The sequence below is a fragment of the Osmerus mordax genome, chromosome 25 (genome assembly GCF_038355195.1).
Source record: "Osmerus mordax isolate fOsmMor3 chromosome 25, fOsmMor3.pri, whole genome shotgun sequence".
Taxonomy (NCBI): domain Eukaryota; kingdom Metazoa; phylum Chordata; class Actinopteri; order Osmeriformes; family Osmeridae; genus Osmerus; species Osmerus mordax.
The window spans coordinates 8,957,921-8,984,041 of NC_090074.1; the positions used below are offsets into that span (position 1 = coordinate 8,957,921).

General features: G+C 49.8%; 1 protein-coding gene across 1 annotated transcript; it reads left to right on the forward strand.

Annotated features, from left to right (window-relative positions):
* Positions 1–994: 994 nt before the first annotated feature.
* LOC136933347 (A disintegrin and metalloproteinase with thrombospondin motifs 2-like) lies at positions 995–26,121 on the forward strand. The gene is given in 25 exon segments (XM_067228661.1): positions 995–1,037; positions 1,812–1,886; positions 2,535–2,938; positions 7,654–7,840; positions 11,743–11,975; positions 12,259–12,342; positions 12,613–12,633; positions 12,635–12,770; positions 13,097–13,202; positions 13,457–13,600; positions 13,962–14,094; positions 14,394–14,507; positions 14,770–14,915; positions 15,087–15,262; positions 16,403–16,536; positions 17,635–17,758; positions 18,346–18,426; positions 18,677–18,840; positions 19,553–19,712; positions 22,044–22,176; positions 22,332–22,539; positions 22,863–22,992; positions 23,278–23,352; positions 24,232–24,286; positions 24,549–26,121. Coding segments are annotated over 25 exon segments (4,260 nt in total). The 3' UTR covers positions 25,543–26,121.

A 26,121-nucleotide genomic window follows, 5' to 3' on the forward strand; every position in this document is an offset into this window, starting at 1 on the left:
GAAAGACAATAAACTGTTTTATAGGAAACACACACATTCACTTAACAATGTGGTTTTATGCCTATTTAATCGCCTTCAAAACAAATAACACTCACTCCTGGATCCAGAACCTTCTAGAACCCACTAGAAGGGTTCTAGAGTTCTGTTCCTTGTAAAAGAATCCGCGGGGCTGGTCCAAACTACTTTTCAGATCTCCTTGAATCTGTTTCCTTGGCATCCCCCTGGTGCTACGGCTGGCTGGCCTGTTTCAGCCCCCACTGCCCTCTGGGAAATGGAGTTTCCCAGCTCCAGTGATTAAGCCTCCACCCCTTCTCATTGTCATTAGTGGCCGTGTCTCAGAGCTCAGATAGGAAACATAAAAATCCACGACAGGCAGGCTCTCTGGAGGCTGAACCACGACAGCATGATGGAGAGGGAGAAGCTCAGCTGTGAAGAGCGGGATGGAGGGAGGGAAATGGAGAGAGATGGAGGAAGGTGGTGAGAGGGAGGGGTAGCTGGCCTTAGCTGTGAAGGGAGGGGGGAGAGAGGGAGGGAGGGATGTGTGGGGGAGAGGGGTAGGGAGAGCCAGCCTTAGCTGTGAAGAGAGGGATTAAGGGAGGGAGGAGTGAATGAATGAAGGGTATTGGATGGATAGATGAAAGTTATAAGATCTGTGAGGATGAGGGGGAGTTCTGAGGATGAGGGTGAGCTCTGAGGATGAAGGTAAGCTTTGAGGATGGGGGTGAGCTCTGAGGATGAGGGTAAGCTTTGAGGATGGGGGTGAGCTCTGAGGATGAGGGTGAGCTCTGAGGATGAGGGTGAGCTCTGAGGATGAGGGTGAGCTCTGAGGATGAGGGTGAGCTCTGAGGAAGAGGGTAAGCTTTGAGAATGAGGGTGAGCTTTGAGGATGGGGGTGAGCTCTGAGGATGAGGGTAAGCCTTGAGCATGAGGGTAAGCTATGAGGGTGAGCTCTGACAGTGAGGGTGAGCTCTGAAGATAAAGGTGAGCTCTGAGGATGAGGGTGAGCTTTGAGGATGGGGTGAGCTTTGAGGATGAAGGTGAGCTTTGAGGATGAGAGTGAGCTCTGAGGATGAGGGTGAGGTTTGAGGATGAAGGTGAGCTCTGTCTCGAACCCTGGATTGTTAGGTTTTCAGGCCCGCTATGCCAACTTGGACACTAGAAAGGATCCCGTCCCTAATCTTCAGAGACAGAAGGGTCTGTTATATCTTTAATTCAAATTGCACTTAAAGTCAAACTAATGCAGAATGTGTGTGTGTTGGAAAGAGAGAAACAGAGAAAGAAAGGGAGAGGGGTCAGGCTACACTGAAAAGTAGTGTGTGTGAAAAAGAGATAACGACAAAGACTGAGACAGAAAGAGAGAGGGACAGAGAGCTCTTGGCGGTGTGTTCGATAGGGGAGGGAGGGGGTGGTAGGCGAGGGGTGGGAGACGCTCTGTTGGATCGCTTATCTCAGATCGCAAAGTCCGCCTCGTCTCCGCGCGGTCTTCTACCCGGACCTGCAATGGATGGTACTCCTGGGTTAACGTTTTTTGTTATTTTACTGCACTTAACTCCCACGAACGGACTTCATATCGCCAGCAGCATAGGTAGGGTATGAGGGATGTATTTTTTGTTTTATCGTGAATGTCATTGTAACAATGCGCTGTGAAGAAATATCGGTGCCTTTACACTTTCAGAGGCGGTCTAAGTTCAACCAGGTTTTCCAGCATTACTGCACATTTCGGTACTTTTCGTGACAAGATAATAACGTCTTGTCACGTTAGACTCGCCCAGACCAACTTTTTCCAAATGTTTTTCTCTCTCTGTTTTCAGTCTTAGGTTATGCGTCTGGGGAATATGATTCACGCACGCGGGGCTCCTTCCAATCTCTGTTGTGCCGCGAGCCTTGTACGTGGCCAGACATAACGTAGAGATTGTAAAAGTGTCGATTTGAACGGTGCAAGTTACTTGTTTACCGGCATGTGCAGGATAGCAGTCCCTATCCCCACACCGTCATGGTGTACACTGTAGCTCGATCCACAGACATATACATGAACTTGAACTTGTCACGTGGTCTACCTACCTGTCAAGGTGTTGTTAGGGGTCATGATGTTATTCAGACCATGTCAGCATCACACACACACAAATTGGTTCTACTTTCTGCATTCCACTAAAAGGGTTTGATGTGGGAGTTTATAACGATGTCTGTCAAAAAACTGCCCATGTATGTGTGTGTGTCTGTGTGTGTTTGTGTGTGTAAGCGTGCATGTGTGTGCTCGTGTGAGTGACTGTATGTGTGTGTATGCTCGTGTGTATGTATGTGTGTGCATGAGTGTGTGTGTTATTGTATTGATTAGGGTAACCTTGCCTTTTTCTCTGCAGCATGTCCTTAGTGAAGGGAGGCTTGTGGTTGATATCTGTGTCTCAGTATTTGTGTGTGTGGTGTGTGTAGCCTATGTGTGAGTGTGTGCGTGTATAAGTGTGTGTGTGCTGTGTGTGTGTATATGCATTTATGTAATGTATTTATATCTGTATGTGTGTGTGTGTGTGTGTCAGACTCTCTGCAGCATGTCCTGAGCGAGTACCGTCTGGTCAGGCCAGTCAGCAGCAACGCCGTAGGTCACTTCCTGTCGTGGGCGGTCTCTGCCCCGAAGCTGGACGAACTGCACGCGCGCCGACGGCGCCGGAGAGAGGCGCCGGAGGGGGGGAGGGAGGGGCCGAGGGAGGAGGAGGAGGAGGGGGGGAGAGGGACCCTCTACTACAACGTGTCGGCGTTCGGGCGTGAGCTCCACCTGCGAGTGCGCCTCAACCCCCACCTGGTTGCCCCTGGAGCCACGGTGGAATGGCACGAGGACGACGCCACGCACTCCCGGCCGCTGGAGGGCGCCGACTGCCTCTATGTCGGCGAGGTGCTCAACATGGACCACACCTCCGTCGCCATCAGCAACTGTGACGGGCTGGTGAGTGGCGCCACAGGAGAAGCAGGCAGGCACGCACTTGCGCATGCACATCCACCCACACACACTGCTGGCGAGGAGAGGAGGTGAAGTGAAGGGGGTAGGAGGTCGGGAGCAGGTGAGGAGGAGAGGGAGGGAGGAGGAGGAAAGGGGAGGGTGCCTTAACATCTGAACAAGCAAGTGAAGATAAAATGAGTGTAGAAGAAGACTAGATTACTTAAATATGTGAATGTTGAGATGATATCACAACACAAAAGTTTCGACCAGTGGCAACTTATCCCCTCCAGCAACAGAACCTTAAATTGGCTAAAAGCTAACATTAGTTGTTGCTCCTAAAAACACACAAATGATGCAAACAAATGTAAAACATATAAACTTTTCTTTTATCAAGTGAAATTATGCATGGTAACAACCAACTATGTACACATAAATCCACTTAGAGGCCAAATTGAGCTAATCTCACCATCCACCGGAATGCAGTCAGTTAGCAAGCCAAAGCTGGCCCCATGTTGGTGTCCAAGAGTGATTTACTTCTGGTAAATACTTAAAGGCTCATGGGTATTCAGGGGATGTGTCTCCTTCATTCCATGATCCTCGTAAGGAAGAAGACAAGCAGATGAATTCTGACCAGGGGGTTTCTGCGTGTGTGTGTGTTCACATCACTTTAGTTTACATTTACATTTAGTCATTTAGCAGACACTCTTATCCAGAACGACTTACAGTAAGTACAGGGACATTCCCCCCGAGGCAAGTAGGGTGAAAAGGACACAACGTCATTTGGCACAGCCGGGAATCAAACTGGCAACCTTCTGATTACTGGCCCGGTTCCCTCACCGCTCAGCCACCTGACTCTCCACCATGGTGAGGTAGTTGCCCGTCTCAATTAATTTCTGCTGTCATCGGTACCTAACTTAGAGACTGTGTAGAGAAACTCAGTTGTGAAGCTCATTCATGGTGATGCAAAAGTTTTGTTACTCATTATTGCATTGTTAGAACGTGATTATTACATAGTTGTTAGCACATTTTTGAAGTGGTGTTCTGGAGGTCATTCACGTCTCTATTCCTTTTTATTACATGGTTATTACGGAGGTGTTCCACGGTTTTTACATGGTTATGATATGTTTAAGGACACCTACATGCAGTGGAGGTCTTCTTGGAAAGTATATGTGTTCTGTCTAGATTGCTGTCAGTCAGGAATGCCAGGTCACTCTGCACATGAATCACTACAGTTTAGTTAGACTGGCACAGCACAGAACTGGAGAAAGCCTGGTGGTGTCTGGACTTGTATCCTATAGTTGTGAGGAGGAGAGTGTTTTAGTGTGTGTATGTGTCTGTGTGAGTTAGTGTGTGTGTGTGTGTGTGTGTGAGTGAGTCAGGGAGTGAGTAAGGGAGAGAGATGGACAGAAAGAAGAGATACAAGGAGTGTGTGTATAGTGAGTGTGTGAGAAAGGGAGAGTGATGAAGTGAGATAAAGAAAAGAAGAGAGAGGGTGTGTGTGTTTGTGTTTACTTGTGAGTCTGATGTTTGCCTGCTCAGAGCACTCAGAGTTTAAACAGGCGGTACAGACAGGGCTATGACCACACCCACAGTCCACACATACTGGGTTCTAATCCCTGAGTCCACACATACTGGGTTCTAATCCCAGAGCTCATATATATTAGTAGAGGAGTTCTGGTTCTGTAGTCTCTTTGTTGATTAATCCTGAGACAAAAAATAAATAAATCTAAACATACTACATAACTTAACCGTTTGGGTAGAACAACGTATAGCATGGATTCGAAATGTCACTACAAGGTTTTATTTTTTATAACGAATTTAATAAACCAAAATTTGATTGAGTTTCCTGTGGCTGCTCAAATTTGGGACGTCATTAGAAAACCCAGGGCTTTTTCTCAGTTGGACAAAACAAATAAATAAAAAGGGCAGTATGTTTGCAAAGTCACAGGCCCCAAAACCAAAGTCCACTAAACTTTAGTAGACATCAATGAATTGGTCGGTCTCAAATTGGTGGCATGATATCATCAGACAACACCATGTGACACAGACTTGAACCTCATCGTTGGGACAGAAGCAGATGATGTCATCCTGTTCCGGGTTTTCCAGAGTTGGACCCAGATTCTAGAACGATTCTCTGCTCAAGTTGTCCTCTATGTTGAACACATGTAGACAAGATGTCACAACATCTTGACTTGAACAGACTTTCCCTGTCCTGTTCTCTCCAGTGCTTTCTAGGTTCTTCTCTGGGTTGTTCTCTCCTGTGTTGTCTAGGTTGTTTTCTTGGTTGTTCTCTGGGATGTTCTTGAAGTGGTTCTCTGGATGGTTCTCTAGGTTGTTGTCTCCTGTATTCTCTGGGTTTTTCTCTGGGTTGTTTTTGGTTCATTTAGCAGATGTTTTTTCTCCAAAGCGACATACTGTATATACAAAATACAGCAGAAGGTCAAGGGTCAGAAGTTAATATTTTTCAGTCAAGGAACAGTCTGTAGTTACCAGTCACGATGCAGAGTAACGTATCAACTACCAGGCACAGTAAACAATAATAATATGTCAAATGATATAGGTGATTATTATGATATTATGTGTAGCATTGTCATCATCGTTGGAAACCAGCAGTGTTGGAACTGAAAGAGGAAATGCCTGATTGACATTTTCTACTGGAAAATATGCTTCTGGGCTTTTGCTTGACTTTGCAAGCGTGTGTGTATGTATGTGCGTGCGTGTGTATATGTGTGTGATTAGCAGTTTTTCCATGTAGTATTTGCCCTCCCTCATGATCCGCTTCTGTGAGTCAGCCAGCTACTGATCTTCTTGCCAGCTTCCCGCCCCTGTGTGTGTGTGTGTCTGTTCCCTATGTGTGTGTGTGTTCACCATATGCGTGTGTTTGCCATGTGTATGTATGCTTGCCAGGGTATGTTTCTGTGTTTGTATTTGTCTGTTAGCTGTGTGTATGGGATTAATTCGCTAGCTTGTGCACAGAGTGCTAAGTCTCCGGTCCCTGTGCCGTGTATGTAAGTGTGTGTGTCTGCATGTGTGTTTGTGTGTTTATGTGTGTGTGTGTGTTCTACATCTATATAGTTTGCACACATATATAGTTCTATAGAGAATCATTTTGACAGTGTCTCTAGCTGTATGTTTGACAGTCAGGGGTATAGTTTACTGTTATGGTTGAGGTTATAGGTCATGTCTATGGTAACGCTCCAAGACATCGCTACTGTTATCACGGTCAAAGCCTTAGCTCCACGGTCAAAGCTTGGTCTGTCCGGTGTGTGTCTCACTCAGCCTCAGCTTGTGGCCTTGTCCAGGTGGTGGTTGTGGTCACGGTTTTGTGACCGTCTTCAACGACCCCCTCACCCTATACAACACGCACCTTCATCCACACACACACAAACTCTTTCTTCACACTTTGACCTCCCTGCTGACCCTTGCTTGACCTCTCATGGTTGACCAGGCCAGAGTGAGCTTACTCTCTCTGGCTGTGGGCCTGAACAATCCTCCTGCCTTCTGCCTCCTAACATCTACCTCCTGCATCCTACCTCCTATCTCCTGCTTCCTACCTCCCACCTCCTACTTTCTACCTCCTGCCTCCTGCCATCTTCCTCCTGCTTCCTGCCTTTTTCTTACTTCCTACCTCCGACCTCCAATGTCCTACCTCTCTCTCCTTGGCCCCATAATCTGCCTTCCTCAGAGACACAGGTCATATCGTTTAGGTTAAACTCTTATCTCTAGGGACCCTAGTCTTTCAGCATGGCCCTTGAGTGAGTGTGTGTGTTTATGTGTGTGTGTCTGTGTTGACAAGGTGAATCTGGCCCCTCGTGTTATAGCCCCACACCTAGGATCAGCTGACCATAGCTATGGAGATCTGGACCACAGAACCACTCCGTTGTTCTACCACAGAGGAAGGACGGCTCCACAGCCTCTTGTGTGTGTGTCACAGTGTGTTGTTTGTTCGTGAAGATGAGAAATTCTCTCCAGTTCCTGAGTATCTCCTCTTTCTGGGCTGTCCCCGTCATTCCAGAACAAAACACTGCCTTCTGGAACCCCTGAGGATTCCAGATTTCTGCCTGTATTTTTCTGATTCTGACAGAGTAATGGTCTGAATTGGTGCTGCCAAGGGACTGTGAAGAAGTCAGACATGAGGGTCAGGCAACTAGTCAGTCAGTCTTTCAGTCAGTCAACCTGCCAGATAGCTATCCACCCAGGCAGCCATCTAGTCAGCCAGCCAGGCAGCCAGCTAACTTACCTGCCAGTTAGCCAACAAGCCATCCATCTAGTCAGTCAACCAGCCAGCCAGCTATCTTGTCACTAGCTAACCAACCAGCCAACCAACCAGCTAATCAGCCAGCCAGCCATCCATCCAGCTAACCAGCCATCGATCCAGATAACTAATCATTCAGCAATCCAGCCAACCAGTCAGCCAGCTAACCAGCCAGCCTGCTAACAAGCTGTTTTTGTGTGTGTGTGCATTTATGTTAGCATTTGTATTGTGTGTGTGTGTGTGTGAATAGTTGTATTGAGTGTGTGCTCTGAATGTGAACCCCATACATCTTAACATTCTCAACTCACTCTCTCGCTTTATCTCTTTCTCTTTCCTCCCCCTTGCTCTCCTCCTACCACTCGGACCCCTGTCCTCCCTCACCATCTCCCCCCCCCCTTCTATCCCCTCCCCCTCCTCTTCCTCCCCCTCTATCCCCTCCCTCTCCCCCCCCCCCCTCCCCCCCCAGGCTGGTATGATTCGTACCAGGGATGAGGAGTTCTTCATCGAGCCCCTAGAGAGAGGGGGAGTGGTTGACGAAGATGCGGGTGTGGCCTATGAAGAGGAGAGCGGGGGCGGGCGACGTCACATCATGTATCGCTCCTCTGCCGTTCGCCGGCCACCTGTCAATCAAACCGCTGACTTCTACCCCCGAGGTGAGACAGACGCTACAGATACACCTGCCGTGTGTGTGTGACACACACCCTGTTTCTGCCTCTGCCTTTGCCCTCACATACACACACTACGCACACATACCAAAACTGAACTATGTGTTTACAGTAAACCGTAAGAATTCAACTTGAACTTCGGGAGATTATTAGTAATGATCATGTTCAATTTCAAGTGAGTTCAATGGAAGGGTGGAGAGGAGGAGGGGAGGAATAAAGTGGGAGGAAGGAAAGGAGGGAGAGGGGGACGGGAGGAAGGAAGGAAGGGTTTAGTTATCACTTACGTTAGAACTTACTAGGATGAGTGTCTTGTTCTCTCTGAAAGACTATCGCTAAACATGTTGACGTTTTCTAGGAATGCTGCCAGCACACTCATTAGAGCAGTCACACACACACACTCACACACACATTGGAAGCTGGAGGCTGGGGAGGTTAAGACGCAGAGAGCAGAGGAGAAGCAAGGGACAGGAGGAGGAGAGAGGAGAGGGAGAGGGAGTGGGAGAGGGAGTGGGAGTGGGAGTGGGAGAGGGAGAGGGAGAGGGAGAGGGAGAGGGAATGGGAATGGGAATGGGAGTGGAGTGGGAGAGGGGAGGTGGGAGTGGGAGTGGGAGAGGGAGAGGGAGAGGGAATGGGAGAGGGAAGTGGGAGTGGGAGTGGGAGAGGGAGTGGGAGAGGGAGTGGGAGTGGGAGTGGGAGAGGGAGAGGGAGTGGGAGAGGGAGTGGGAGAGGGAGAGGGAGAGGGAGTGGGAGAGGGAGAGGGAGTGGGAGAGGGAGAGGAGAGGCAGTGGGAGAGGGAGGTGGGAGAGGAGAGGGAGTGGGAGTGGGAGTGGAGAGGGAGAGGGAGAGGGAGAGGGAATGGGAATGGGAGTGGGAGTGGGAGAGGGAGTGGGAGTGGGAGAGGGAGAGGGAGAGGGAATGGGAGAGGGAGAGGGAGAGGGAGTGGGAGTGGGAGTGGAGTGGGAGTGGGAGAGGGAGAGGGAGTGGGAGAGGGAGTGGGAGTGGGAGTGGGAGAGGGAGTGGGAGAGGGAGAGGGGTGGGAGAGGGAGAGGCCCGTGGGAGAGGAAAGTGTCGGGAGATCGAGGAATGGGAGAGTAGTGAATGTCTTCTGTAACAGCCAGGAACTGAGCAACAGCCAAGTGCTACGTGGCAGACTTCGTACAACCACAAGGCTGGGAGGGGGTCATAATGTCATACTGTTATACTGGGGGAAGAAAGAGAAAACAAGGAGACAGAGAGAGAGGAGGAGAGAGAGCGAGTTCAATGTTGCTTTTGGTGTTGCTTCTATAGTTAATTGTAATGTAAGTGTAATGTAAATGTAATGTAAATGTAATGTAAATGTAATGTGATACTGGTGTTGTAACTGTAATGTGATAGTAACTGACTCTGTGTTTCAGTGGAGGGGGCAAGGTGATCAGGTTCGGTTCAGTATTGGAGGAGGTGTTGATGGCCCATGTTGAGGCTCAGGGGTCAGGGCCATGGTCAGGGCTCAGAGAACATAATAAATCTTGCCCTCCTTTCATCATAGTTTCCCCCCCCCCAACACCTCTGGGGTGGGGTGGTTGGGGGGTCACTTCCCCTTGCAGATTAGGACAGGGTGTGTGTGTGTGTTTTGTTTAAGGGTGTGTGCGCTTTTGTGTGTGTGTGTGCGTGTGTGTAGTGTTATCTAAGAGTGTGTGTTGGTGACCTGGTGTGTGTCTGTTTAGGTTTATTTAAGGATATGTGTGTGCCTGTGTGTGCTGCGGAGAGATGGATGTGCGTGTGTGCGTGTGTGTTGTATCTGTTTCTCCAGCTCTTTCGGTTTTTCCTCACACATGTTTTCAGTCAAAGCATCTCCTGAATTAAACAACATTCCATGTGTCTCTGGCTCCTGGCTGGTCCCTGTATTCCTGACAAACCCTTCAGCTGACGCTATGCTCAAACTCACCACTTGATCCTTCCTCCCTTTAGGAAATAGAAGGAAACATTTCGGACATAAAGTGGGCAGGAGGTTCGATTTTAGGATCTAGGAGGTAGGGTTTATGACCTAGGGTATGGAGTAGGGTTTCGGAGATGAGGGATAAGGTTTGGGATCTAGGAGGTAGGGGGGTGGGAAGTAGGGTTTATGACCTAGGGGGTAGGAGGTAGGCTTTTTCGATTCGGGGATTGGAAGTAGGGTTTAGGAGATAAGCGATATGGTTTAGGGTCTAGGGCTCTGGAGTAGGAGAGGGTTTTGGATCTATGGGACCGGTGGTGGGAAGTAGGGTTTAGGATCTAGGGGGTAGGATTTAGGATCTGGGTGGGGTATAGGGTTTAGGATATAGGGGGTAGTTGGGTAGGGGGTAAGGTTTAGGATGTAGGAGGTAGGGGATATGGTTTAGGATGTAGGAGGTAGGGGATATGGTTTAGGATTTAGGATGTAGGGGTTGGGTTGAGGGGTGGAGGGGGTAGGGCATAGGATCTAGGGAGGTAAGGGATAGGGTTTAGGTGTCTTGGAAGTAGTGTTTAGGGGTCTACGTAGTTGTTTAGGATAGACCCAGAGGGAAACACACACACATCTGGAGGGGATTTGATGCAGAGCAGAGAACATCAAGGGGAGGAGGGAAAAAGTGACCTCAACTGGACTGGTAGTCTCTTTCTCTCTCTCTCTCTCTCTCTCTCTCTCTCTCTCTCTCTCTCTCTCTCTCTCTCTCTCTCCTCTCTCTCTCTCTCTCTCTCTCATCTCTCTCACCCCGCTCTCCCAATCTCTGTAACTCATTTCTCTCTCTCGATGTCTCCTTACTGAATTAATCTTCATCATCATCATCATCATAACCTCCTCCATCTTTACCAACATCATCCCCTCCATATCATCGGCACCATCACCAGCTCCACCCTCATCATCACGGCCATCCCCATCATCATCACAACCACCATTATCATCTTGGTTATCTTCCCCTTAATCACCATATCATCCCCACAACTATCACTACCATCACACCACCATTGTCAACATCATAATCATCATCTTTATCTTATCGTCCATCATCATCATCATCATCATCATCTTCATCCTCCTCATCCTCTCCAGTATAGACAGGGAGACCTGGCTGTGTGTATCTATTAATAGAGAGTGTGAGGATGTGAGGAGGCTGTACCCTTGGAATATGATGACCTGGCACTTTGTTAAGCCCCTGTCAGCTGACACCATGATACCTCCTGGACACTCAGCCAGGGTGTGTGTGTTTGTGTGTGTTTGTCGTGTGTTTGCAAGTGTGTGTGTTTGTCTTTGCAAAATGTTTGTGTGTTTTTGCGAGTGTGTGTGTGTGTGTCTGCTGAGGTAAGTCTTTAATGGCCTGGAACGGAGGCTGGGGTGTGAGATGAAGGTAACCTGAGAAGAGGGTTGAGGGTCTGCAGGAAGGGGGGTGTCACTGTGTCGCTTCACTGCCCACGCTGCTGAGGTTGCCAGGTCTGACTCTTGGACTGATCAGCTGATCAGTACTTGCGCATGTGGGCATGTTGCAGCATACCCAGTGGGCAGGGTTGCCAGATTTGGCAAAGTTGCCAGGTTGGAAAGGGTTGTCAGGTCAGGCCAGGTTGCTAGGCATGCAGTTTAATCTTTTTGTCTCTCATTTCGCTCTTACTCTTGTTCTTACTCCCCCCCCCCCCCCCCCCCCCCCCCCTCTCTCTCTCTCTCTCTCTCTCTCTCTCTCTCTCTCTCTCTCTCTCTCTCACTCTTGCTCTTCTCAATTGAATTGTATTGAATATGCTTTATTGGCATGACTGTTCAAGTTACTAAACATTGTTGCCAAAGCAGACCACAGTGAAGGGGGTCCCCTAACCCCTAATCCCTTTAAGCCTCTTTCTCTCTCCCTCTCTCACCTCCCTCTGTCTTCCTTTGTTACTATAAATCTCTCTCTCTCTCTCTACTCCAGGGTCCATACTGGGTGGTCTCAGGGACCTGGAGAGCCTGTCCAGAGGGATGTTTCTCAACCAGACTCAAACCCAGACCCCGAACCAGAACCAGTCCAGGTGGGGTCGAGCCCGGCGGCAGGTTGAGGAGCTGGAGTTGTTCAACATTGAGGTTCTGCTGGGGGTGGACTACTCTGTGGTCCAGTTCCACGGGAGGGAACATATACAGAAGTACCTGCTCACTCTTATGAACATAGTAGGTATCTCTCTCTCTCTCTCTCTCTCTCTCTCTCTCTCTCTCTCTCACACAAACACACACAGTCAGGCACACACACTCTCACACATTTGCTAACTCTCGCCGACACGTGTGCGCACACACACACAGTCACGCACACACACTTTTTTTTTTACCTGTCTGTCTTTTGGTCTGTCTGTCTACCTGCTTGTCTTGCCGGTCTGTCTGTTTGTCTGTCTGTCTGTCTGTCTGTCTGTCTGTCTGTCTACATGTCCATCTGCCTACCTATCTGTCTGTCTTGCAGGTGAATGAGATCTACCAGGATCGCACTCTGGGAGCTGACATCAATGTAGTGCTGGTCAGAATTATCATGCTTTCTTCTGACAAGGTACACACACACTAACACTTTCACACTTTTATACACACACACACAACCACACTCATACACACACACAAACCACACACACAGACACTCCTGTACAAACGTGCACACGTGCACACACAGGCACACACACACTCAGGGTGTGACACAGCATAACAGCCTCTACAGTCCTTGTTCCCTCTCCAGGCTCTGTGTTAGAATGTGGATCAGAGGGCTTGCTAGTTCGATTCCCCCCCCAGTGACGTGGTTCTGTCCTGTGGGTTCTGTGTTCTGAAGTCCATGTCTCTGATCGAGCTGGGGGAACCCGTCCCAGAGCCTTGAGAATGTGTGTCGCTGGGCGTTCCTGCAACAGAAGCCGGACAGGGCCGACGCAGAGTACCACGACCACGCCATCTTCCTCACACGGCAGGAGTTTGGTCCCTCCGGCATGCAGGGTAGAGGACACGCTAGGCGCACGCTATTCACACGCTACGCACACGCTATGCACATGCTGTTCAAACACTATTCACACGCTAGGCAAATGCTGTTGACATGCTACTTGCTACACATGTTACACATGCACATGCTACAGACACACACTAAACACACTACACACATTCTCTAAGGACACGCTACACACACACAACAGGTACACATGACAGCACACAAACACTACATACACACACACACACACGGTATACACATGTTACGGAAAAAACGCACAGGTTACAGACACAGATACCGCTGCTGATCCTCTGTGTGTGTGTGTGCGGTCGCCTAGGTTACGCCCCTGTGACAGGCATGTGCCACCCAGTGAGGAGCTGCACCCTGAACCACGAGGACGGCTTCTCCTCCGCCTTCGTAGTGGCTCATGAGACAGGACACGTGTGAGACACACACCACATACACACACCAGACACACACCATACACACACACCATACACACGTATATTCACACACACACACCATGTACACACACACCATACACATACACCATACACACACATCAATACGCACGCACTTGAACACAGACACGTACACAGACTTCTATAAACACACACACTATACACGTATACATAGACACTTCTACATACAGCTATTCACACACACACGTAGCAGTGCTGACTGTGGAGTGTTGCAGGCTGGGTATGGAGCATGACGGCCAGGGTAATGACTGTGGAGACGAGGTCCCCATGGGCAGCATCATGGCTCCTCTGGTACAGGCCGCCTTCCACCGCTTCCACTGGTCCAGCTGCAGCCACGAGGAGCTGCAGAAGTTCCTCAAGTAGGTCCTGACCCCAGAACGCCTGAACCCTCACTCTTGACCCCTGAACCCTCACCCTAAAACCTCCTGTACCCTCACTCTAGAACCCTGAACCATTACCCCTGACCCTTCACCACTGACCCCCTAACCACAGACCCCATGAACCCTCCGCCCTCACCCCCTCACCCCTAAACCCTCTCCCATGAACCCTGGACCATCACCCCTGAACCCTGACCTCTCACCCCTGACCCCCTGAACCCTCAGCTCTCACCCATGAACCATCAATTCTGAACCCCTCAATCATGAACCCTGACCCCTGACATATATTTGCCTGCATTGTGATTGGAAGCCACCGACGGCTGATGCCTTCCCCTTCTTCCAGGACGTACGACTGTCTCCGTGATGACCCGTTTGACCATGACTGGCCGGCGATGCCCCAGTTGCCTGGTCTCAGCTACTCCATGGACGACCAGTGTCGCTTCGATTTTGGGGCAGGCTACAGCACCTGCACGGCGGTGAGCTCCCCGGGCAGCTGAGCTGGGGTTGTAGAACTGTCCCGTGTTTAGCAGTGTGTGTGTGTGTGTGTGTGTGTGTGCAGCCTGTATTTAGCAGCGTGTGTGTGTGTGTGTGCAGCCTGTATTTAGCAGCGTGTGTGTGTGTGTGTGCAGCCTGTATTTAGCAGCGTGTGTGTGTGGGTGGGTGTGCAGCAGCCTGTGCTACAGCAGTGTGTGTGTGTGTTTGTGCAGCCTTTGTTGAGCGATGTGTTGTGTGTGCAGCAGCCTGTGTTTAGCAGTGTGTGTGTGTATGTCTCTAGTACAGCACCTATGACCCGTGTAAGCAGCTGTGGTGCAGCCACCTAGACAACCCTGTGTTCTGTAAGACCAAGAAGGGCCCGCCCATTGACGGCACCAAGTGTGGACCGGGGAAGGTAGGTCTCTCTCTCTCTTTCTGTCTTCCTCCCTCTCTTCTTCTTGTCCTGTATGGTTGTTAATATGCCCAGGCAGATGTCAGTTAGCTATATAGCTAACTCTGGCTCAATTGTTGTATTGTTGCATGGTCCCTGTTAAATAAACAAAGAAACTAAACTAAACCTTTTTTCACCTCTCTCTACCTGTTGCACACCTCTTCTCCCCTCTCTCCTTCTTTCTCTCTCTATACATGTCTACATCTCTGTATCCCCCTTTCCCCAGAACTGTTTTAAAGGTTACTGTATCAAACTCACCCCTGAGATTCTAAGGCATGATGGGAGTTGGAGTTCCTGGACCAAATTTGGCTCCTGCTCGCGTACCTGTGGAGGAGGCGTCCGCTTCCGCACGCGCCAGTGTGACAACCCAGCGTGAGTACACAACAACTAAAACAGCAACAACAACAACATTGACAACAATAATGACAACACTGACAATGACAACAACAACATTGACAGCGACAATAAACACAAAACTTAACAAGTAAACTAGAAGGAAAAGACACCAACAACAACAGCCCTTCTCTGTGCTGACCTCCCCAGACCATCCAACGGAGGCCGCACCTGCTTTGGAAACAGCTATGAGTTTGAGATGTGCAACATGGAGGAGTGCACTAGGGCCCTGGCGGACTTCAGGGAGGAACAGTGCAGGATGTGGGACCCCTACTTCCTGCACGAGGAGAGCAAGCACCACTGGCTGCCCTACGAACACCCCGATCGTGAGACACACACACACACACACGCGCACACACAAGAGCACACGCTCACACCCCCACACACTCGTGTAATGCTCGTATGCACACGCGCACACACACGTTCAAAGACACGCACGGACGCTCACACATTCTGGACACACACACACACACACTGTGTCTCAGAGGCAGGTACTGGGGAGGATCAGATATGTGTTAAGTGGGAGTTGAGTCAGTGGAGAGCTGTGAAGGATAAACTTACTCTCCTCGACCAATCACATCCCCGATCTGCAGACGGGAGTCAAAACCATGACGACCAGCCATAAAGTTAGAGTTACGGTACATAAGGAGGGCTGCTGGGAGCACGGTGAAAACACAGAGAAGAGAGGAAGAAGAAGGAGGGAGAGGAGGAGAGGAAGAGCAGGAGGAGGAGAGGGGGAAGGACAGAAGGAGGAAAGGGAGGAGAAGCTGTAGGGGGAGGAGGAGAGGAGGGGGAAGAGTAGAAAGGAGAGGAGGAAGAAGAAAGGGAGGAGCAGGAGGAGGAGAAGTAGTAGAATGAGAAGGAGGAGGAGAGGAGGAGGAGGAAGAGGTAGAGTGGGACAGGAGAGGGAGGAGGAGGAACAGGGTGCAAAAGAGGGGGTCGTTGAGTTGAACTGGTTGAAACTGATATGATTGTGTGCGTGTGTAGCTGTGTTGGTGTGTGGCTGTGTGTGTGTACGTGTGTGTGTGTTTGTGTGAGTGAGGAAAGTTTGGATAAGGACAGGTGGTAAAGTAATTTGTCATGAACATTATCTGGTTTGTGATTTGACCTGCTGTCGTTAGCTGTGGATCCTAGAGACATAGAGAGAGACAGAGAGAGGGAGATAGAGACAGAGAGAAAGAGAGACACAGAGAGAGACAGAGAGATGGAAAGAGAGCGACAGTCAGAGAGAGAGGACCACTTTCAGGCTGATCAGATTACACATGGTGTCACATTCCGTTTCTCTGTGCCGTTACCGACAGAAGATAAACATGCATTTCATAGAAACATAATAACACAGTTGATTGATTTTGATCAATTTTTCATCCTTCCCTCTCATATCCTTTTTATTCCTTTGTTCTCCTCTCATTTCCTTTCTTCTCCTCTCTTCATCTCTCCTTCTCTCCTCCTCTTCTCTCCTCTCTAAGATGATGAGAGGTGTCAGCTCTACTGTCAGTCCAGGGAGACGGGGGACGTGGTCGCGATGAACAGAATGGTGCATGATGGGACACGCTGCTCCTACAAGGATGCGCACAGTGTGTGTGTCAGAGGAGACTGTGAGGTACGTGTGTGTGTGTGTGTGTGTGTGTGTGAGAGAGAGAAAATCAAACCAGGACAGACTGTCACTCTGCTAATGTAGGGGAGGTGGTTTGGAAACTGGGGTTCCATCCCCTCATGTAGACCCTAGGTCTCCTGGTCTAATGGGTGCAGGGGTGCTCCTGTGTTACAGCAGTAAGGGCTTTGAACCCGAGTCTCCAGCAGAGGAACCAGAGCCAGATGGGTGATGATGTCATCCCCTACAGCTCCCTCTGTCTCAAAAAGTTACTGAGCTTTTCCACATGCATCTGCCAGACCTACTTATCCGGCTGGAGACTGCTCTCCAGCACTCTCTCTCTCTTTCTCTCTCTCTCTCTCTCTCTCCTCTCTCTCTCTCTCTCTCTCTCTCTCTCTCTCTCTCTCTCTCTCTCTCTCTCTCTCTCCTCTCTCTCTCTCTCTCTCTCTCTCTCTCTCTCTCTCTCTCTCTCTCTCTCTCTCTCTCCCCCCTCTCTCTCTCTCTCTCTCTCTCTCCATGTCTGTTTCTTTCTGTGTCCCTCTCTCTCTCTCTGTTACTCTTTCTGTGTTTCTCTTTGTTACTCTTTCTCTCTTCGCATGTTTCACTCTCTGTTTCTCTCTTTTCTCTATTTTTCTCTCTCTGCTACTCCACCTCCCTGTTACTCTATCTCTCCTCCTGCCCTCCATAAACACATGTAACTTCATTGTTCAGGCCAGTTTCTGGGAAAGCAGGTTTATAATATTTTCCTTTCCGGAAATTTCCAGAATGTTTCTTATGACTGTATAATGTTACACAGAAGTCCTGAGAGAGCTATCTTAACACTCTCATAACTAGTGTGCGTGTGTGTGTGTGTGTATGTGTGTGCGTGTATTTGAATGTGTGTGTACATGTGTGTTCCCGCATTTGGATGTGTTTGTGTGTGTTTGCATGTGTGCGTATGCATATGTATGTGCATGCATTTGGATGTGCGTCTGCATGCGTGTGTGTGCGTGCATGTGTGTGCATGCTCTTGGATGTGTGTGTGCATGTGCGAGTGAGTGTATGCATGCCTGCGTGTTTGCCGGCATGCATTTGCATGTGTGTACGTGTGTGTGTGTGTGTGTGCAGCATGTGGGCTGTGATAACCACATAGCGTCAGACCTGCAAGAGGATAAGTGTGGCGTGTGTGGAGGAGACAACTCCAGCTGCAAGATCATCAAAGGCAACTTTACACGCAGCACCAAGAAACTGGGTAAGGTGACACACACACTCTCACTCATACACATACACCATGGTCCCCAAGGAGCTCACTCAGGCTTTGACCACGTATGGGCGAAGGAAACAGCACAACCAGGGACAGTTCAAACCCAGGTAGGGTATTTATTAAATAAAACACAAAACTAAAGTAAAAAAAAATATATATATACTTTGTGGTGGAGGGAAAGGTCCACTGCCAGGCCCGATCTTACTGGTGGTTCTCTAAGCCTGACGAAAGAGGGGAAACAAGGTGAATTATCTGTCCAATGCAGCTCCCACCGTTATTGCTCTCCCCCCTGCGCCCCTGTACTGGCCAGCTGATACACCGCGGCTCGCCCTGATTAGCTGACAAGGTGCAGCTGTGGTCCTCGTTAGCCAGGCGGGGAGCGGGCTTCTGTGGTACTTGCCCCAGATCACCTGACCCCGAGCTCCAGGGTTGCCACAACACACACACTTTCTCACATACAAACACACCAGCATACACACTCTCACACACTCTCTCACATACACACACACTCTCACACACACCTAGTCTCTGTCTAACACACACACTTTCAAACCTGGGTGGGTGTTGTTTCCTAGGTTACCTAAAGATCCTGGAGATTCCTAAGGGGGCCAGACACCTGCTGATCCAGGAGTCTAAGGCCACACCGCATATCCTAGGTATGTCCACACGTACACCTTTACACACCTTTACACACCCCACCTCACACACACACACCTCAAACACACACACACACATCTTTTCACACCTTTACACATCATGCCGCAGATCCTGAGTATGTCTACAAACACACCACATCACACACCACCTCACATACACCCTAACGCACACACACGCACGCACACACCCCAACACAAATAAACTTAAAGTGTAATATTACACAATATTTCATAATCATGTTTCCTGTAGCGGTAAAGAACCAGGTGACAGGCGACCTCTTCTTGAACGGCGAGGATGATTTCCCAGAATCCCGTGTGCTGATTGAGAAGGGTGTGGAGTGGGAGTACCAGAATGATGATGACATGGAGACCGTCCAGAGCATTGGTCCCCTACGATATGGGGTTCTAATCATGGTGAGGTAACCTAGAATCTAGAACATGGAACCTAGAAAATGGAGATGATACAGGGTTCTAGTCATGGTGAGGTGGAACATAGAACATTCAGAGCAAACAGCAATTTAGTAATGGTGAGGTAGAACCTAGAACATTCAGAGCACACAGGGTTCTAGTCATGGTGAGGTAGAAGCTAGAACCTAGAACATGGACCAGTTACAGGGCCCTATTTAAACGATCTGAAACGCAAGTATTAAATGCAAAACGCAAGTAACTTTGTGGGCGGAACTCAGGCGCTGTTGCTATTATACCGGCAGGATAAATGATTCTTGCACCCATTATGGCCAAGCATGCACCCTTAAAATAGAATCTGAATAACGCGCCACTGACTTTAGACTGCGTTTTTCCTGTTCTGTGGCGGAATTGTTTTTCGGAAACTGCAAAATAGCACCAGGGAACGTTTGCGCAAGAACAGGCCTCCTCTTTTCGCTGAACCGCCCCCGGGAGCGCAAGTTCATTCCCTAATTTACCAGCGTGCGTCTGTGGAGGGAAAAGTCCGATGTGCGTCAGGTGCAAAATAGGAATGATACATGCGTCGATGTACAAAGTAGAACCTAAAGGTAGAAACCTAGAACTTTTTCCTACAACATTCAAAACACACAGGGTTCAAGTCATGGTAAGTTGGAATGTAGGACCTACAGTAACTTCCATGTTTCATGGTGTCTGTTTGTAGATCCGTTCCCATGAAGACTCCAAGGTGACGCTGTCCTACAAGTACATCCTCCATGAGGAGCTGCAGGTCTCCATGGAGACCAACCTGCTACAGGAAGACACAGTGTTCTTCGAGTGGGCACTGAAGAAGTGGTCCCACTGCTCCAAGCACTGTGGAGGAGGTAGCTCCCTATCTCTCCCTATCCCCCTCTCTTTACCTCTCCCTCTTCCCCCCTCTCTCTCTCCCTTTCCAAGCACTGTGGAGGAACTAGCTCTCTCTCTCTCTCCCCCTCTCCATCTCTTTTTCTCCCTCTCCCTATCCCCCTCTCTTTACCTCTCCTTCTTCCCCCCCCTCTCTCTCTCCAAGCACTGTGGAGGAGGTAGCTATGTCTCTCTCTCTATCTCCCATTCTTTATCCCCCCCCCCACCACCCCACCTCTCTCTCTATGTCTCTTCTGAGAGCTGGTATGGTGTTAAGGCTCTGACGCTTTTTCTTTCTCTTTTATTCGTAGTTGTTGGTTTCAAAGTGGTCACACACCTGTTTGGACTGTTTTATTGACTGGGGTTGAAGCGTTTGTGTGTGGGAGCTGCCTGGATGGTGAAGGTAGGAGGTGCGAACTGTACACCCGGGCCATGGAGCCTCTACTAGGGTTGCATCTCACGAGTCTGTGGGGAAAGGGAGGAAGGCCTCAACACTAGCATAACCATCTGTGCCCCTGCAGATGACAGTGTTAGTTGGTGGAAAGCAGGGTGCGAGGTTACTGCACGCCAGTCTGATGGTATCTGAGGGGGGAGCTGAGGTAAAGTGGGGCTGCTGTTGGCGAAAGGAGGCCTATAGGGGGGAGTAGTTTACCTAGACTCAGAGGAATGTGTCAGGAAAAACTGGGGATAGTGACTCAGGCTTCCTGTCCTGAAAACTTCCAGTTTTCGTGGAAGTGCCTCCTAACCCAGATGTTGTTTTGGAGGCTGGTACTGATCATCAACAACTGGGCAGTATCCACTCTGGTACCGGCTGGCCGTGCTCGAGCTTGTGGATTTCTTTTGATCAGGTTACCGCTGGCTGGAGGCACCGATTCTGCACCTGACTGTGGTTGGAGGGGGGGGGGGGGGGGGGGGGGGGCAGGGTCTGGTCGATATGGAGAGGAGGGCGGCAGCAATCCAACCGCAAGCCGTCCAGAGACTATCGGGGACCTGGGAGACAGCTGCTTTGGGGCCAGGGCTCACACCCTCACGGAGGAGGGGCATAGAGACTCGGCGTGGGAGGAGCCCATTTTCCCACAACCCAGTGTGACAGCTGTTGTACACAGCTTGGGTCAAAGTGAAGAACTTCAAGGCCTTGCAGGGAGTTGAGCGTCACCAGTGGCAAGTGCTTTTGGGGTAGGCCAATGCAGAAAGGTGTAGTTGGCGGATGCTGTATAAGCCCCCCATTCCCAAAAGGACAGGAGATCTGCAATGAAGGATGGTTCATAGGGCTTGTGTTGGGTTACTGTGACCAACTGCTACTCCTGGGGTGGAGGGGTGAGGGGAGCCCTTTGAGTGGGTGGAAGGAAACTGTTCTAGGCATTTGTTTAGGGAATGTAAATGCGTTGATGCAGTGCTAATGCTGTTGGAGGGGATAAACATCAAGCTGTGGTGGACTATTTATGTAGAAATGCTTAAAATGTGTCTCCCATCCTCCCACACAACCAGTGCTAAATGTGTGCTGCTGAATTGTTTATGGGAATGTCAAGCTGCCAAGCTGGCCATCACATAGGAACCAGGTGAAGGGGATTGGTCTTACTGACCCAGGACAAATGCTCAAGGTTAGGCAAGGTTAGGGGGTCTCTGCATGTCGTGCAGGAGAGTATGCATGTGTTCTACTGAGGAAGCAGGGTAATGAGTTGGAGAGGGTGTGGTGTCTTGGATGTTTACATGCAATTACTTGTATGTCATTTGGGGTTTTTGTTTTGTGTCTGTGTTGGGTGGGGTTGGAGGGGAGAGAAAAGGATAGTTTTAGTAGAGCGTTTTTAATGTGTGAATGTCTCAATAAAGAGCATCACAAATTGACTTCACTTTGTCTCTCTCTTTCCCATTGATCTAAGCGCTGTGGATAAGGTAGTTTTCTCTCTCTTTTTCTCTCTTGCTGTCTTCCTTTTTTGTGGTGTTGTGTGTATGTTCATGCACTTTTGTGGTGTTGTGTGTGACAGGTAAACAGTTTTGTGGTGTGTGTGACTACAGGTTTACAATGTTGTGGTGTTGTGTGTGACTACAAGTAAACAGTGTTGTGTGTGTGTGTGTGACGACAAGTAAACAGTGTTGTATGTGACTACACAATTACAGTGTTTCGGTGTTGTGTGTGACTACTGGTAAACATTTTTGTAAGTGTGACAATGCTCCAGGTAAACAGTGTTGTGTGTGACTACAGGTAAACAATGTTGCATGTGACTGTGCTCCAGGTAAAACAGTGTTGTGGTGTTGTGTGTGACTGTGCTCCAGATAAACGTATTGGGGTGTTGTGTGTGACTGTGCTCCAGGTAAACAGTACACCAGGTTCGGCTGTCGCAGGAAGGCAGATGGGAAGATGGTCCATCGGACGTTCTGTGTGAACATCGACAAGCCCAGAGCCATCAGCCGTGACTGCAACCTCAAACCCTGCTCACACCCTGTGTAGGTGCAGGGAGTGGGTGTGTTTATGAGTGTGTGTGTTTGTGAGTTTGTGTCTGAGTTTGTGTGTAAGTGTGCATGTGTTTGTGTGTAAGTGTGCATGTGTGTGTGTGTGTTTCCAAGACTCCTTGCTCACACCCCTGTCTGCGTGTGTCCAGCTGGAAGGTGGAGGACTGGGAAGACTGCAGCGCCCCCTGTGGTAAGACGGGGGTACAGACGCGCTCTGTGCGCTGTCTCCAGCCCCTGCTGGACGGAGGCCAGCGCTCCATCCACTCCAAGTACTGCAGCGATGAGCGACCGGAGGGAAGGAGGCCCTGCAACCGCCATCTCTGCCCCGCGTCGTGGAGGAGCGGGCCCTGGTCTCAGGTATGGCCATGAGAGTGAGTGTGTGCGTAGAGGACAGGGGGGCAGTTGTCTGTGTGTTTGTGTAGATGGAGTAGGTAGGTGTGCGTGTGTATAAAGGGAAGGGGCATGTGTGTGTGTTTAGAGGAGGGGGCAGATGTGTGTGTGTGTGTGTGTGTGTGTAGAGGGAGGGGACAGGTGTGTGTGTGTTTGTGTGTGTGTTGAGAGAGGAGGCATTTGTGTCTGTGTGAGTTGAGCAAGGGGGTAGGTGTGTGTGTATACGTGTTCATGCACTTGTGTGTGTGTGTGTGTTTTTATTCATGCGTGTGTGTGTGTGCATGTGTCAGTGCTCGGTGTCCTGTGGCAACGGGACTCAGGAGAGGCAGGTGATGTGCTCCACGCCTGACAATTCTGCAGGACTGTGCCTGGATAGCAAGCCTCCCACCACCCGCCCCTGTAGCCTGGTCCCCTGCTCTGGTGGGTCCACACGCACACTTAAACACACACACACACACACACTCAAACACTTACACTCACACAAACGCTCTCTCACACACTCACACAAACACTGGACAGCAAGCCTCCCACCTCACGCTTATGTAGTAAGTCCTACACACGCACATGTGTATGCAAAGACATGCACACACACTCTCTTGCACAGACACACATAATATACATTCACATATACAAAGATTGTCGTTTGGTTGTTTGAGTATTTTCCATTATTCCTTCAGAGTTTAACTGTTTCCTGTTTCCTGTCAGGTGACCAGCGTAATTTCCTGATCCAGTGGCTCTCCAGAGCCAACCCGGAATTCCCGGCACCCAAGATCTCGTCCAGTAAACGCCCAGTGTTTAGCTATGCCCCTTGCGCTCGACGCTGCATGCTCCTGATGAGCTGGACTCTTCCTCTCCTAACCCTGAGCCTGACCTCTGACCCCTGACCCTGACCACTCCTCTCTCTCTGCCTCTCCTAACCCTGACTCCTTCTATCTAGGGCCCCTGACCACTCCAGATTTTTCCTCTGCCTTTCCTCCTTCTCCTCTACCTCCTTCACCTCCTCTTCACCATATAAGTGCAGTGGGACTATGGGGTTTTATTTAAGTTTTTGTGTGTGTGCGATGAGGAGGAGGAGTCTATAATTATCATGTTACTTAATGTATTTACCAGCTCAGAGAGACAGAAATTACATCAGTTGACTGTCTGTAGTATGTGTAAGTGTGTGTGTGTGTGTGTCAGACCAATGAGACTGTGTATATCCAAACTGTGATCTTTGAACCTGAATCAAGATCGACCTTCTAGGACCTCAAGTAAAATCAGTTGTTCTTGGAGACCAAAATGGCCGCATGACCCCAAGGTGTTCTGGGAGTTGTGGTTTGATACCGACCTCACTACTGAAGAGATCTGGAGGAAGACCTCAGATGTTTTGGGTTCGATGCTCTCAATGACCATTCCTAGACTGCCTGGTTCTGGCTCTCTGTAGAACTGCTGAACTAAAAGACTGACCATTGATGAAACCGAACTCCATGTTTCTATCTCTGTCTATTAAACCTCTTCCTCTCAGACTTTATCTCTTTCTGTCTTCATTCATATCTCTATCTGCCTCGTCCAGCTCCTCTCTCCTGAATCCAAACACCACATCTGGAATTTCACTAACATGGTTGAAGGCATCTGACCCAAAACATACTAACTATCAGGGTTGTTTGTGTTCCACCACAGGGCAGCGCTGCAAGGGGGACAAGTCTGTGTTCTGTCGTATGGCGGTTCTGAGCAGGTACAGTTAATCTCTGATTCTGTAAATCATCAATTCTTTCCAAAAACCCACACCAGAAATGCTGTCTACCGTTTGAAATCAAGAACTGTTTGCTCCAAGACCTTGATTCTCTATCGGGGTTCTCTGTACCAGGGTTCTCCGTACCTGGGTTATTTTTCTGGGTTCTTTGTTTTGGGTTTCTCAGTTCCTGGTTCTCAGGTCCATGTTCTCTATCTTGGTTCCCAGTTCCTGGGTTCTTAGTTCCTTGTCCTGTGTTTCTCAGGTATTGCTCCATCCCTAGCTACCAGAAGATGTGCTGCAGATCGTGCAGTGATGGGAACTTCACTAGTGGGCTCAACCTCACTGGACCCTGGTTCTACACCACAGAACCAACTCGCTCCAACTTCACTGGATCCTGGTTCTACACCCCCAACCCGGCTAGCTTCAACCTCTCCAGGACCCACAGCACAGAACCAGCCCAGTCCAAACCCACCTGGACCCACAGCCCCAGGCTTGTGCCCACCAGCCAGCCCCCTTCTCCCACCACTAGCCCCCCCACCACCACTGACAGCCCTGCCCCCACTACCGACAGCCCCGCACCTACCCCAGACTTTGTCTACGTAGAATATGAGGACTATGAAAATGAGCACTCCACCACCCGCCTCACCCCCGCAACCACAACCAGACCACCCAGGACCAAGACCAGAACCAGGACCAGGACCACTGTCCTGCCTGCCACCAGCAACAGAACTACAACTCCCATCAGGCTTAGCGAGAAGGTCTCAGTTCCAACCCGCACCACCACAGCCTCACCCATACATCCCACGGTTCCGCCCAGCAGCGACCAATCAGTAACCGGGACTAGACAACTACCAGAGTCCTCCACGACGCCTCTGGTTTGGGGCGGTGATGTCACACAAGTCCGGTTGCCCCGAGTAACATCGTTACCGGCCACTTCCCAGCCGAGACTTAGGATCCCCATGACAACCAGACCGCCAGGACGGGCAACCATCCCCCCCAACCGCACCCCCACCATCGCTAGCTTGTCTCCAAAGGCGGGGGAGAGTCGGGAGGACAACAGTGTGGACCAGGTGACCTACAGGGTGGTGGGTGGGGAGAACCAGGTCTCCATCAATGCCTTTGTGCCCCGGAGGAGACCTCCGACGCCCCTATTTAGAGAGAGAACGCAAAACAAGCGCATCCAGGAGCTGCTGGCAGAGAAACGCAGACAAGATCTGTTGCTGCGCCGGGCCAAGAGGAGGCCAGGGCTGCCCTAAGATGCCAAACACGCACACACACAGGCACGACCACTGATTCACACACATACACTCACCATCAATCATCTCTCAAAAGGGATTTCAGAGGGGACTCTTTTGGACATTCTGCTTTTAAACATAGCATGGCGAATTGACACCACCGTATCCCTACTGCAGATCCACTCTAGACACCCCACAGTCCCTCCCGCAGATCCACTCTAGACACCCCACAGTCCCTCCCGCAGATCCACTCTAGACACCCCACAGTCCCTCCCGCAGATCCTCTCTAGACACCCCACAGTCCCTCCCGCAGATCCTCTCTAGACACCCAGCAGTCCCTCCCGCACATCTACTTTAGACACCCTGCAGTCCCCCCCGCAGATCCACTTTAGAGCATTAATTGCACATTTTTGATTCGCTGCTTGACGATGAGGAGAAATACAATGGTTCTTTCTCAAATAGATGTTGATATGTTGTTGTTTCATGGAAAGAGCAAACCAATTTATACTTTCAAAAGCACTTCACCAAGGCATCGCCAGTGTATGAGTATGTGTAGGGTTCTGCATGAGAGCCAAGACTCACCATGTACAGTACATTTAA